The 13,858-nt window shown below is 29.7% G+C and overlaps 2 protein-coding genes across 2 annotated transcripts in view; one reads left to right on the plus strand and one right to left on the minus strand.

The window, feature by feature from the left end:
• Positions 1-126: 126 nt before the first annotated feature.
• Positions 127-3,510, plus strand: LOC123299971 (probable methylcrotonoyl-CoA carboxylase beta chain, mitochondrial). Its single transcript, XM_044882410.1, has 8 exons — positions 127-269; positions 337-587; positions 960-1,200; positions 1,617-1,754; positions 1,965-2,445; positions 2,510-2,644; positions 3,091-3,292; positions 3,352-3,510. The coding sequence occupies exons 1-8, from the start codon at positions 147-149 to the stop codon at positions 3,467-3,469; spliced, it is 1,689 nt and encodes a 562-aa protein (XP_044738345.1). The 5' UTR covers positions 127-146; the 3' UTR covers positions 3,470-3,510.
• Positions 3,511-5,666: 2,156 nt separating this feature from the next.
• The window catches only part of LOC123299984, a 71,426-nt gene continuing 63,234 nt past the window's right edge, over positions 5,667-13,858 (minus strand). The window contains exons 2-6 of the mRNA XM_044882430.1: positions 9,615-9,826; positions 8,697-8,863; positions 8,294-8,527; positions 7,927-8,074; positions 5,667-7,117 (exon numbers count right to left, since the gene is read on the minus strand). Of these exons, the coding sequence (XP_044738365.1) occupies positions 6,716-7,117; positions 7,927-8,074; positions 8,294-8,527; positions 8,697-8,863; positions 9,615-9,826 (1,163 nt within the window). The 3' untranslated portion in view covers positions 5,667-6,715. The remainder of the gene's footprint in view (positions 7,118-7,926; positions 8,075-8,293; positions 8,528-8,696; positions 8,864-9,614; positions 9,827-13,858) is intronic.

The raw sequence follows: 13,858 nt of genomic DNA on the forward strand, positions 1-13,858 counted from the left end.
TTTTAAACTTCCAGTACTAGATATCAGTTGATCTTAAGGGTCGCCTATCATTCCCCCCACCAACAATGATAAATAATATACACAAATGACTTATTAAAATTAAAAAATAAATTGTAAATAAGTAGATATAGTTATTTGTAGTTAAAATGTTACTAAAATCTTATAAATTATTTCAAGTAAATAAGTTAAATTTGTTTAAATTTCAGCATACATTAGCTGCATTAAATGTTTTAAAATCACAATGTGATACTTCTAGCGTTGAATTTCAAGTAAGAAAAGATAAATATAGGATCATCGAAAATTTTTTTATATTTATAAATCGTGCTTTTTTTAAAGGAAAATTGTGATAAATATTTAGAACTGACAAATGATTTGTATCAAGTTACTAATAATGTATTTACTGGAGGTGGTCCAAAAGTTGTACAGAAACATATATCAAAAGGAAAACTTCCAGTACGTGAACGGATAAATTTAATTCTGGATCCAGGATCACCGTTTTTGGAATTATCTGCATTAGCTGCACATGATATGTATAGTAAAGATATTCATTCAGCTGGAATAATCAGTGGAATCGGGCGTATTGAAGGGTGAAAATATTTATTAGTAATTAATAAAAAAACTTGGGTTCAAAATTTCTTCATTATAATTGCAGGATTCCTATAGCGTTTTTTATTAGCTGGACATTCTAATTATAATTTATAATATAGCTTAATAATTTTAGACATTTACCTAAACTTAATTTGTAGCAATAATTTTTAGCAGAAATTTTTTTGATTAAAAAGTGATCCAAATACCCTAGAGGTGATTTGTCATGGTTAATGCCGTTTGCGCAAGCGTTGATTGATCATTATATTTGGCGAACTTTTTTAAAAAAAATGTTCAATTTCATCTCTTCTTCGCAGAGGATAATTTAATAAAATATCTACCCAAAAAATAAGAGAATCTTTTTGAATTTTCAGACGAGAGTGTATGATTGTTGGAAATGATGCAACTGTTAAAGGTGGAACATATTATGCAATGACAGTGAAAAAACATTTACGTGCTCAACAAATTGCTGAAGAAAATCATTTGCCATGCGTATATTTAGTTGATAGTGGTGGAGCCAATTTACCAAATCAAGCAGAAATTTTCCCAGATCGTGAACATTTTGGTCGAATATTTTATAATATGGCTAATATGTCTTCTAAACGTATTCCTCAAGTATTTAATATTGTAATTATGGGAAAAACAGGCATTTTATGTAAAATTCCAAACGATCTACAACAAAATCAATGTAAATTGATTGTCAATTGTCGTCATAAATTTGTATTAGGTAGTTTTCGCGTTATTCGGGCTTAGAGTAGCAATATTTCACGATATAAAATCTTTTTTCTATATAACAGTCACAGTAACAGTTCTGCAATGGATATTGCCTAAGTAGATTATATATCACAAATTTCTAGTAAATTAAAGCACTCTACGTCTTTTTTTAATGCTTTATGTGGAAGATTTTTCGCCAATAAACTTAAATAGAATAATTGATCATATCTATGCCTTTTTTTTTCCATTTATACGATTAATATCTTTTGAATAAAATAATAAAAGGTTAAACAAAGATATTTTTGGTTTTATCTTAGGTCGCTGTTGTTATGGGATCTTGTACTGCCGGTGGTGCTTACGTACCAGCGATGGCTGATGAATCGATAATAGTTCAAAAGAACGGAACTATATTTCTTGCAGGACCACCATTAGTCAAAGCAGCTACTGGAGAAGTGGTAAAAACATTAATTAATATACTTACTTATGACAATTCTTAACACTTAAATGGCCTATTGCTGCCCTTTTCTTTTTTTTACTGCAAACAGTCATTTGATCTATATTCTCTTCCAAATAAAAATAAGAGTAAATATAAATAACACTATATAGATCTAGAGTGCGACCCCTTTATTTTTGAAAACCTTTATTATAAACTTTTGGTATTCCAGGTTTCAGCCGAAGATTTAGGTGGTGCAGAATTACATTGTACACATTCTGGTGTCACAGATCACTTTGCGGTCAACGATGAACATGCTTTACAGATAGCTCGAAATATAATAAAAAATTTAAAAAACACAACAAAATTATCCTCCTATTCATCCAAAGATAACTATGAAATCCCTTGCAGTACAATAGAACCACCCTTATATGATCCAAAAGAACTGTACGGTATTCTACCAACTGATTTAAGGAAACCAATTGATATACGTGAAGTAATTGCACGTATTGTGGATGGTTCGAAATTTGATGAATTTAAAAAACGTTATGGTGCAACGATTGTTTGTGGTTTTGCACGTTTATATGGTAATTTAATTGGAATTATTGGCAATAATGGTGTATTGTTTTCGGAGAGCGCGCTAAAAGCTGCTCATTTTGTTGAGTTATGCTCGCAACGGAATATTCCATTATTATTTTTACAAAATATTACGGGTAAATTTTTTGAATTTATTTATTTCGATTATTTATTTTACAAATAAGATTAAATCTCTTATAGGTTTTATGGTTGGAAGGGAAGCTGAAATGGGTGGTATTGCAAAGAATGGTGCAAAATTGGTTACAGCTGTTTCATGTACAAAAGTGCCAAAAATTACTGTAGTCGTTGGTGGTTCTTATGGGGCCGGCAACTATGGTAAGTTTATTTACTATAATATCGAGTGCCTCGTGTCAGTAGGGCGTTTCTCCAAATTTGCCGATTTTCATATACTTTGCCAACAAGTTCCATTCGTTAAGGAATATATTGTCAAATTTTTATGGATGTTTATTTGAAAAGTTAGGTTTTTTTCAGATACGTCCTTCCAGCATGTTTCCCTATTATGTTGAAGCCTTTGTTGGGTGCTCAAATCGTTATATTATTTGCGTCTTTACGATCGAGTTTGAATTGAGTAAACAAAATCAACAAATGATTTCTTCGGTGGAGCAGATTCCGTGCAACACTTATTTAACTGATCTAAAATCGTTTTTCATCCATTATTCCAGAATTAATCGAACTTTTCGAATGTAACATTCAATAACAAAAAAGTTATGACATTTCTAAGCCCCAATCTAGAAAATTTGTTAATATGTATACTGTTTTAGGTATGTGTGGACGTGCATATTCACCTAGGTTCTTGTATATGTTGCCTAATGCACGTATTAGTGTTATGGGGGGTGAACAAGCAGCAGATGTCATGTGTCAACTTGAAATGGCAAAAAATAGAAGTTTAGATTTAACAGAATTAAAAGCTAAATTAGTACAAAAATTCGATAATGAATCTCATCCTTATTACAGCTCAGCAAGGTAACAGAATAATATTTTTATAAATTGTTTTCCATTGAAGATAATAACTTTTTTTTTAGATTATGGGATGATGGAATTGTAGATCCAAAAGATCTTCGAAAAATTTTAGGATTAAGTTATGCGGTTACACAAAATGCACCTGTTAAGAACACTGAATTTGGTATTTTCCGAATGTAATTTGTTTGTTATATATAAATAAAAAATGTTTAATTTCGTTATCAGCTTTTTTTTTTTACAAATTTTTAAGGACGAATTACCTTGCAAATGCTATCACTAGCACGTGGTAATTTGTTAATTACTTTCTATTTTTCTACCATGCATATATGTAATATACAAGGTATACTAAGTTTAGTCCCAAGTTTGTAACGCTTAAAAATATTGATGCTACGAAAAACTCAAAAACGAAAAGAGATATCAAAATGAAATTTGTATAGCGTACTCACGATGTAAAAAGTGAGGTCGAGCTCGTAAATGAGCAACATAGGTCAATTGGGTCCTGGGTCCGTAACACCCATCTTGTAAACCGTTAGAGATAGAAAAAAAGTGAGGGCGTAAATTAGGCGTAAATTTTATAGTATGTATTATATGGGAATATTAGTTATGTATGTGTGACATGTATGAATGTGTAAAGTGACAAAGTAATCAACTCTGCCTATGTTATTTCAACAATTAATACAGTCAATTGCTTGTTTTCACTTGTTAATTAAATATCGTACCTTCGATTTATCGAAACTTTATCAAAAAGGTTTTCATAACGTCATAACATTCGCAGCATTTTACAAAAAAGGATAATTATGTATAATCAAATCAATAAATTATATTAGTTAATTTTTTATTAATTATTTTTTCTTGTATAAACTAAACTTAAAAACTATGAATGATAACAAAAAGACTAGTTATGCAAAATAAATTTTAAATAAACAAATAATTATGAATATTAGCGTTCGTCATAGCATTTTGTCATGTTTAATATTCAATGTTTAAAATTATTATTCTTTTTTCTAAGCAAAAATTATTATTTTTAGTTGCATTTTTTAATAATTGTTTTCTGACATATGTATGCCAACGGCTAATTTTTCTTTTTCTATATTGATGTTTTAAACATAAAAAGTATTTTTATTTACTTTAGCAATAATATTTTTACATTTATTTAAATTGAACATTTCTTCTTTTATGGCCCTAACTGCTCACAATCTAGCATAATAATATAAGTAATATTTTTATGTTTCTCCACTAACTTCCACGGTGGACAATGGTATAGTTACCAAAATTTTCGAATTGAAGCAGTAATAGGAAACGTACAGAAACGACTTTATCAAAACCACCGATGTTCGTTTATGAAACTCCGAAATAGTTCGAAACTAGAGTTTTGGAAAAATATCATCAAAGATAGGTGGGTCCTTAACATAAAAATCTATTAATGCTCTAATAAAAAAATTCCGTTTTATTGAAAATTCTTATTTATTCCGTTTGTTTGAGTCGAAAATTTTCCATTACTAAATCGGACTTTTTTATTAGCTTATGCTAGCTTGTGAGAAACCATTTTTTTTATATATTTAAAATCGATTAGTATGTACAAAATTTGAATACGTATTTTGACATTAAAAAGCTTACTTCTCATGTGCTTTAAAGACATTTTCGTAGGAAGTTTATGAAAAATTTTGGAAAATATAAATTTTCAAATATTTAAAACTATTCATAAAGACTAAAAAATTACATTTACTATTTTTATCACGAATATCTATACGAGCTTTTAGTTTAAAGGCTGGCTGATAGACCAAAAATTTGAAAGTTTTAGCTATTGTCAATAATTTCCTTGTGGAAATAAATCTGTTTTGGAAGTCATAATATTTTAATTTGAAATTCAGAAAAAGAATATGAAGGAATGTAAATTTTATTTCGGTTGGCAGTTGAGTTTTTAATTAACTTGAAGATGAGTGGCTTTCTTTCCAACCCAAGGAAAAACAAGTCGTATTTTGGACTAACAGCCAATAAACTATTTGTATGTATATTATTTTAATAGTTACAAAATTGTTAAAATATATTTTTTTATATTTTTACCAATTATTGAGTTGTTCGTAAAATGCTTCAAAGCATTTGAGCAAAAATTAATGAAATATAAGAAGCAAAAATAAAAAAGTATGCTCAAAAGTTTTGAAAACATTTCATAAACTAAATGAACCAATTTTTAGTATAAGGAGTATGTTGGATAATAATAAACTGAAAAAGTCGTCACCATTTTTGAAAAAAATTGTATATTTACAAAATTTTCGAATTTCAAAAGAAAATTATTTGAGTATAAAAATTAAATAGTAGAAAATTTGGCTAAAGGAAAATAATTTTACATATAGTAAATAAATAATTTAGTCAAAAGTTGTTTATCAGAACATACTCTCAATAAAACTTGAAAAATTAAAAATTGGTTGAATATTCTAGGAAATAGCATTCAAAATGGATGTCATTTTATAAGGGCCGGCCTAAACGAGAGTCTGAGGTAATCCAAGAGGCCTTAGAAATACAAAACTGAAAGTACAGAGATGGTAGAATTTTCTTTTAACGAAATAATTATCAATTAAACCGTGGGACACCACGATTTTATTAAATGATGAATACATAGGCATTTGAAACTTCATGAGTGGTTTTCTTTTGACGAGTTTATCAAACTTTCCTCTAGGATTTTTTTTTCGAAAAGATTGCGTTTTCAAATGAGCATGATGGCGTCATATTTGACTTATGGTTTTAAAAAAACGCAGCAGGAAATTTATCGAACATAGAAATGTATCAACGCCTCCTTACTCCCTACTCCAATGTAAAAACAATTGCCTAGATAAAAAATCTTCGACTTTCAAGTGATCATTGTAATTTACGTCGTTTTCATTTTTGTACGCTATTCCCTAGGATATAAATGGCATTTAACAAATTTTACATTGTGTTCAGGAATTATCTGTACAAACATTTGCCTATACGAAATTGCACATTTTTCGAAATACCCGCTCTTGGGTTAAAGTATTTCGTTTGATCAATTAGAGTTATTTCGAATTAGATTATTATTATTGATTATTAAGCGTTAATAACTGAACACACGCCAGTTTGAATGTTTTTTTTTTTTTTAAAAACTTCATAAAAAAGAATTTTTCCATTCAAGGTGACGTCATACCAAAACTTTATGGCATTAGTTTTTATTTATTTTACAGATATTCGATTTTAAAGCTAAGATGTCAGCGCCACGAAACTTTTTTGTCACTCATTTTTACAATTGCTGACGCTTGACGCTGGGCGTAATTGTATGGAACCCTAATTTAACGTTTAAAATCAGCGTCAAGCGTCATTACGTTTTTGGTTAGTTCTTATATAGCACTATTAGATAGCGCTCGTATCGGTATAAAATCACCTTAAAAAAGTTCTTTTTTTAAAATTTCTTTATTATAAATTTCTCAATGTATTAAACATTAAACATAGCAATAACATAATCGCATTAAAATAGTTCGTTGAAGCACTATTTAATGTTTCTTCGACAATTGCTGTATACTGTACTTCTTCAATACTACTACCTTGTCCTAAATTCAATTGTTTTGCGGACATACCCGTATCCTCTTTGACAACAATATTTTCACCTTGATCATCTGTTGGACCCGTGATAAATTTACGATGTTTCGTGTGCATTTGTTTATCAATAATTTCATCTAAGTTTTTTGTTTCATTTTCAAAATTGACTTTTATAAATGATGTGATTGTTATTTCAAACACTTTATTTGGATCTGGTGGTAGACTTGAGATATCACGCTTGCGTCGTCCGTAACCGATCACTCCATTACTGCATTCAATCTGTTTAAATAAAATAAAACACAAAATACATTAAACAAAAGCTTAGATAGTGAAATAGTCGATTAAAGATCGATCTACACATTTCAATGACCAGACGGCAACTTCAGTTGCTATAGAATTGCATTATTTTCGATCTAATTTTCACGGCATTGAACAAAAGTTGCCATCCGGCGACTAAAGGATGTATAGATCGATCTTAAAGTTTTGAATCGGAATGAATACGGTTGTGAATCAGGCAGTTGGAGTTCATGGCGTATCTGATATAAAGGCCGAGACGAAGCCGAATCTTGATGTCACACACCCTTCGGTATCGAACATTCTGGCCGTGAGGTGTATGTTTTTTTCTTGATTTCCTAATCGCAAGTTCTAGAGTGTTGGTATGCTGTCGAGCCAAAAAAATGCTAGCCATGGATGTCACTTTTATCGGTGTTAAATGTGACCGTCAAAATCGTACTTTCGACTAGGGGATCAAGAAAAATCATTTTTTATTCCTTTTAAAGACCTCGCCACTTTTGCTTTTGGACTCTTTCGTGTGTAATGTGTGTTAAATCGAGATTGGTCAGAGAAGGTTATAACGTTGGTGGCGACTGTCTAATAACGTACGGTTTTTTATACAATGAGCTTGACTGACGTGTTGACCAGATGAGCTCGGAGGTTTGCTTGACAAACCTGGGTTGCAGTCGGGCTCGACATCCGTTAAGTGAATGGAATACTTAAGGCACATTCTGTAAGTCTGTATACATCATGTGATATTACAAACACGACGGCTTAGTAATTGGGCGTATATTTTTAATGTAATTTATATTTACCCCTTTGCATTTATCCAAACAAACGTTGACAGTGCCACGGAATTGAACATATGTTGATTCTGGAAATTTGAATGCACGAAATTTAGCTGTTAATAAATCACCATCGACCGTGTTAAAATTATCAAAAAGGTATGGATCTATGGAACATCTGAAAATAAAGTAAAATTTATTATTTTTATAACCACTAATAAATTTTTTTAATTTTGAAAATGTTTAAAAATAAGTCCTCAAAAACTTTCCTCTCTCCTCAAAATTATCCAAAATGATATAACAATAATTCCTGCTCAGGGCGGGGTGTGGGGGTAGTGTTTGAATCCAATTCCCTGCAAATCAGCCACTTACATAATATAAAAATTTTTTTTCTTACCCATTATAAATGATTGTTTCCTCTTGACTTCCAGTATCTGTCACTTGCATATGTGTAACCAAAAGACCGTAAATTGGTGCTGAAACATTATCTAGAAATATTTCCATTTGTAATGGTGTACCAGGGGCAACATGTAATTGTCCACCACTTAATGGAACACCACCTTGCCGTACATTAACGCCTAAGATTGGTTCTGGGGCTTTTTTAAATAATGTCGTTGTTATTTCTAAATCTCTGCAATCAATATTTAATGAAATCAATATTTAATAATTTGTTTATGTTGATAAATTAATCAGTGTAGGGGAAAAAGCAATCGAGTCAATACCCATATGCAAAAAAATTAAACAATTAAGTCAGTTGATTGTTTGTTATCTTCACTTGTTAAAATGTAAAATTAACTTACTCTGGTTCTTGAAATCCAGCTGGTAACACATTTCGTTTTGTCAGTGTATGATTTTTTTCAATTGGATATTCTTGACTTGCAATCGAACATTTAACATATAATATTTCTTTCGATATATTTGCATCATTCGTTTCGATTATAATACGGTGATAATACACACGTTTACCCTAAAACGTAGAAAATATTTTATTAGGAACATATATTATTATAAATTACATATTATACAGGGATGTTTTATTTAAAAGTTGATATACCTATGTTTGAAACTTGAAAAATAAGTTTTATCGATAAAAATGCTTCAAGCAAAAATATTGAGTGTATAGGCGCATATCTTACGCAGGCATTAAACTTGATCTAGATTTTCAGCATCAATGAAAAGCTCATTCTACCCCATAACTGATAATAGATAGATGAACACTTTAAACTATAAAGTTGTTTTTGATTAAAAAGGTAACATTTTTAGTCAAAAGCGGACTGAAAAGTTTCATCCAAAATTGTGTTTTCGTATCAAAATTGTTCTTTTGTATAATTATTTCTGCGGATTCTAGACAGTCTTCGAAAAAAATTGTTTTTTTTTTCTATAAAGACTATTTTTGTTCAAGTTGAATGAAAAAGCGCGTAAAAGCTAAATTTTTCCTATCAATTAATTTCTAAAATATTCGGTTTACAAAAAAATGTTTGCGTTTCTACTTTGTAAAAAGCTCGTCTAATGTTTGCCAGCTATGAATTATAATGATGTTTTAACTGAATCTGAAAACTTAGATCGAATTCAATACCCGTATAAGATGTGTTCCTTTGAAACTAACATTTTTCGTTTAAAGCTTTTTCCTCGATTAAACTTATTTTTCAAGTTTCACGTATATGTCAAATTAAAAAACAAAACACCCGGTATAGCATATAAATATTGTATTTACATACCGTAAGCTGGTGAGTCATTCGTGTTACACCACATTGGAAAATATTTATTAAGGATAAATTAAAAATGTATGATTCTTTATTCGAATCAATTTCTGGTTGACAATGTTTATCTGGATAATCTTTTAATCCATCTAAGTATATTGAACGAATATATGAGGATTGTGGAATTTCAACGCTCATCTCATTTTCTGTACATTTGATTTTCGATGTAACTGTAACAAAAAAAAAAAATGAATCGTATTAATTATTTTTATTTATATTATTTACATAACTTGAAAGTAATAATTTTGCCTATACGATATCAATAATACAGAACACTGATTGGGATATTCCGAACAAAACTAATCGTGGTTGGTAATCAATAATTTCTCGTAATAAATTAGTGTTTGATAAATAAATTTGTCGTTGTCTTGGACAGTTTTAAGTCGATAACACAAGCCTTAAGGTTTTCTTGCAAAACTTAATTAAAAATTGTAAATTCTCTTCTGAAGTGCTAGACAAGACGAAGTTTTGATTAAAATCTCGCGTTAGAATGATAAACTCTCAGAGAGTTGCACTTCAGAAAGTAATAAAGGTGGTCACGGTTTAGCGTAGAACGCAGGTTTTTGGAAGTTTTGCTATTTTTGAAAACTTTTACCTTAGTCTGGTCTAGCTTATAACTTATGCAAAATAATCAACTTGGTTTCGTGATTTTTTTCTCGATTTAATTTTTACATACATGGTTAATATCTCTAGTAATGCGTAGAAAATTATCGAATATTATCGAGCGGAAAAATAAGGAAATAAATAATGAAAATTACACTAATAATATAGATTATGATATTATTATGTATATTTTTTTATATGGTTCAGTAAAACTATATCAATATTTTTATAATTTAAAATAATTTTTAATAATAATAACAATTATTAAAAATATTTTTACATCCATAATCTATATGGAAAAATTTTTTATGGAGCTTCTGTATTCATTCTGAAAAAATTAGTAACAATCTCCTCTCAGACTTGAACAAATATTGACTCGATTTTTTTTTTGTCTTTGGATCTCTTTTGGAAGGTTTCTAGGTATACATCGAATATTGAGATGAGAGTTAGGTTTTATGGAGTTGCTGTTTTCATCCTGAAAAAAATTAGCCAATGCTCAACAATATCTTCCAGTTTGAACAAATATTTGCCTGACTTTTTTTTTTTAATCTATGGATCTCTAAGAACGTTTCTAGGTTTACAGCGAATATTATCGCAGAATATTTCTCGATCTTGAAATTAAGATGAGCTGTAAAATTTTGTTCATAGTTCTCTAAGAAGGTTTCTAGGTTTACAGCGAATAATATCGCAGCTTCTCGATCTTGAAATTGAGATGAGCTGTATAATTTTGTTCTTAGTTCGGTTATGTTTCACCATGGACTGTATACAGAGGTTGTGCGATGCTCATAATTTTAGTTTTTTTATTCTACAATAAGGCTTTGTAGCGTAAATAACTATTTACATAGTTACATAACTATTAATTATTATTCCAATCTTGAACACGCAATATTCTAATATTGTTGTTGTTTTTGTTTTAGCAACGTCGTTTTTAATTAGTTTCTAACAAAGATTAAAAATAGTTCTTCTTATAGAAACTAGGTAAGTAAATTAATGTTGTACATCTGAGATGATATTATAATACTTTATATTCTTTGAAATCCATACTAATATTATAAATGCGAAAGTAACTCTGTCTGTCTGTCTGTCTGTCTGTTACTCTTTCACGCCTAAACGGCTGAACGGATTTTGATGAAATTTGGTATGGTGATAGATGATAACCTAGAAATGGTCATAGGCTATAAATAATCACGCCATCGTTCTTAGGGGGTAGGCAGTAGGCAGATAACTCAATTGAGTTAGTGATTTTTAGTCGTTTTTGTTGGGACTTTTGCTCTTTCACGTCTAAACGGCTGAACAGATTTTGATGAAATTTAGTAAAGTAATAGATGGTTACCTAAAAACGGATATAAGATTAAAATGATCACGTCATCGTACTTAGAGGGTAGGAAGTAGGCAGAAAACTGAATAGAGTTAGTGTTTTTTTTATGGTTTTTGCTGGGAGTTTTGCTCTATCATGCCTAAACGGCTGAACGGATTTTGATGAAATTTAGTTAGGTGATAGATAGTAACCTAGAAAAGGATATGGAATATGGGGGGAGGGGTGAAAGTGGGAATGTTGCCCAGCAAAGCGGGTAGTTCACAGCTAGTAGGTATATAAATAAGTAATAATTATTTATTTTTATCTCATTTAATAATAATTAATAATTATTATAGTCTCAACACTTCTTTTAATGTGTTTATGTACACGCAAAAAAATGTTTTTTTAACCCAAGAGTGTTTTTGCCTTCCTTTTTCCGTGCTTCAGCTAACTAGGGGGTATTTTTCAAAAATGATCACCCTAAGGAAAAAAGTATATTTTATAGTCAAACCAAGGCCGTAGTCAGCCAATGGCAAAGAGGGAGCAAGTTGCTATAGGGAGAATGGGAAAAATATAGAAGATAAAACACGAAAATTTATTTTATCTTAAAATTAGATCTATTTTAGAGTTACATTTTGAGGGGTCACGGACTTTGGAATCCGGATTTATAGTGGTAAGAACCGTAGACATTTTTTGTGTTTTCGTGTGGCGGGCCCTTACCAAATTAATTTTTCTACTATTCTTTTTTCCCTATTTTGTCGCATGGAGGTCCTTTTCCTAAAAAATTGTTGATAAGAATAATTTTAATAGTTTTTATATCCTATATATGAAATATATCAGAGTATATTAACCCAAAGTTTGTAACGCTTAGAAATGTTGATGCCACAAACCAAATTTTAATATAGGTATTCATAAAATTTACCTTATTAGTCCATTTTCGTTTGTCTGTCCGTTAACACGATAACTCAAAAACTAAAAGAGATATCGGGCTGAACTTTTTTTATAACGTGTTCTGGACCAAAAAAACTGAGTTCCAGTTCGTAAATGACCAAAATGAGTCCATAGGGTCTCGTAAATCGTAAGAGGAATAACAAAAGTTTAAATGTAAAAATTGTTTCTAATAAAAAAGTAAACATTTTTTGTTTGAAACATTTTTTCATAAAAAACTTTCTGTCCTAATTAGGACAAAAATCTTATCGATTAATTTGTGGCAAAACTTATATTTTTCAATTGTATTTTCTCCAAAAGTATTCGATTTATACAAAAAAAAAAATGTATCTTGCAATATTCCTAGTAAATTTTGGTGACGATTTTTACGCTTATCAATATAAAATTTATTCAGTCACAAGAGAATATTCCGCGTCAAGTGAAATTATGCATGAATGAATATTTCTATTCAAGTTTAAATAAATTATTTTTATTTAAAAAAAATATTAGTAATGTTTGAGAAATTTAATAGTAATGGTTGTATCATTGAACAATGATATTACCATTATCGAATTATACTTAAAAATATAAATAAGCAAATTCAATTAATTTTTTATAAACAAATTGTGTATCTTGAATGTACACTCACAATCCATAAAAATTGATCCCCAGTAAATAATAGCAAGTTTTTGCTTCAGTTTAAGCAATAAGGGATAACCATGATGGCGAATTGGCTTTATTACCCATAAAAATGTAAAACTAGACTTGATATCATGAAAAAATTTGAAAGTGAAATTAAAATTGATTAAAAAACAAAGAACAAGTTATAAGCAATCAAAGATTTAATTCAAAGGTTGTCCATCTCCTTTTAGCAAAACAAAGTTTTATATGTAATCTTTATGGCGAATACCACGAATGACGTAACTGGTGGGTATCTTCCTCTTTGTTTAATTAGGAATTTTAATCGTTCATTTTTTGCATACTAGTAAAGATATTTAAAAATCAACTTCATTTTTCTATTCGTAAAGTGAGAATTCTTCATCTGAAGTGATAACAAAAATTTAGTCCGATTTCCTATTACGAGCAGGGTTTGCAGGGTTGCAACTTCAAGTAAAAGACTTGATATTTTTTATTTTGTAAATAAATAATTGACTTCCAAGGCATATGACTTAGGCATATTTAACATTTTAGGCAAATTGGTCTTATGGCAAAGCGGCTGAATAAATATAGTCAATTTATGCTGATGATGACCATATGATAATCGAAATACGTATTTATATTATACAAAAATTAATCTAGGAAATTTGCGGAAAAATCAAAAATTATTCTAGATGAGTCAAGTTTTATAAACATGTGTATGGCAAGTACATTGAAT

The sequence above is a fragment of the Chrysoperla carnea genome, chromosome 5 (assembly GCF_905475395.1).
Source record: "Chrysoperla carnea chromosome 5, inChrCarn1.1, whole genome shotgun sequence".
NCBI lineage: Eukaryota > Metazoa > Arthropoda > Insecta > Neuroptera > Chrysopidae > Chrysoperla > Chrysoperla carnea.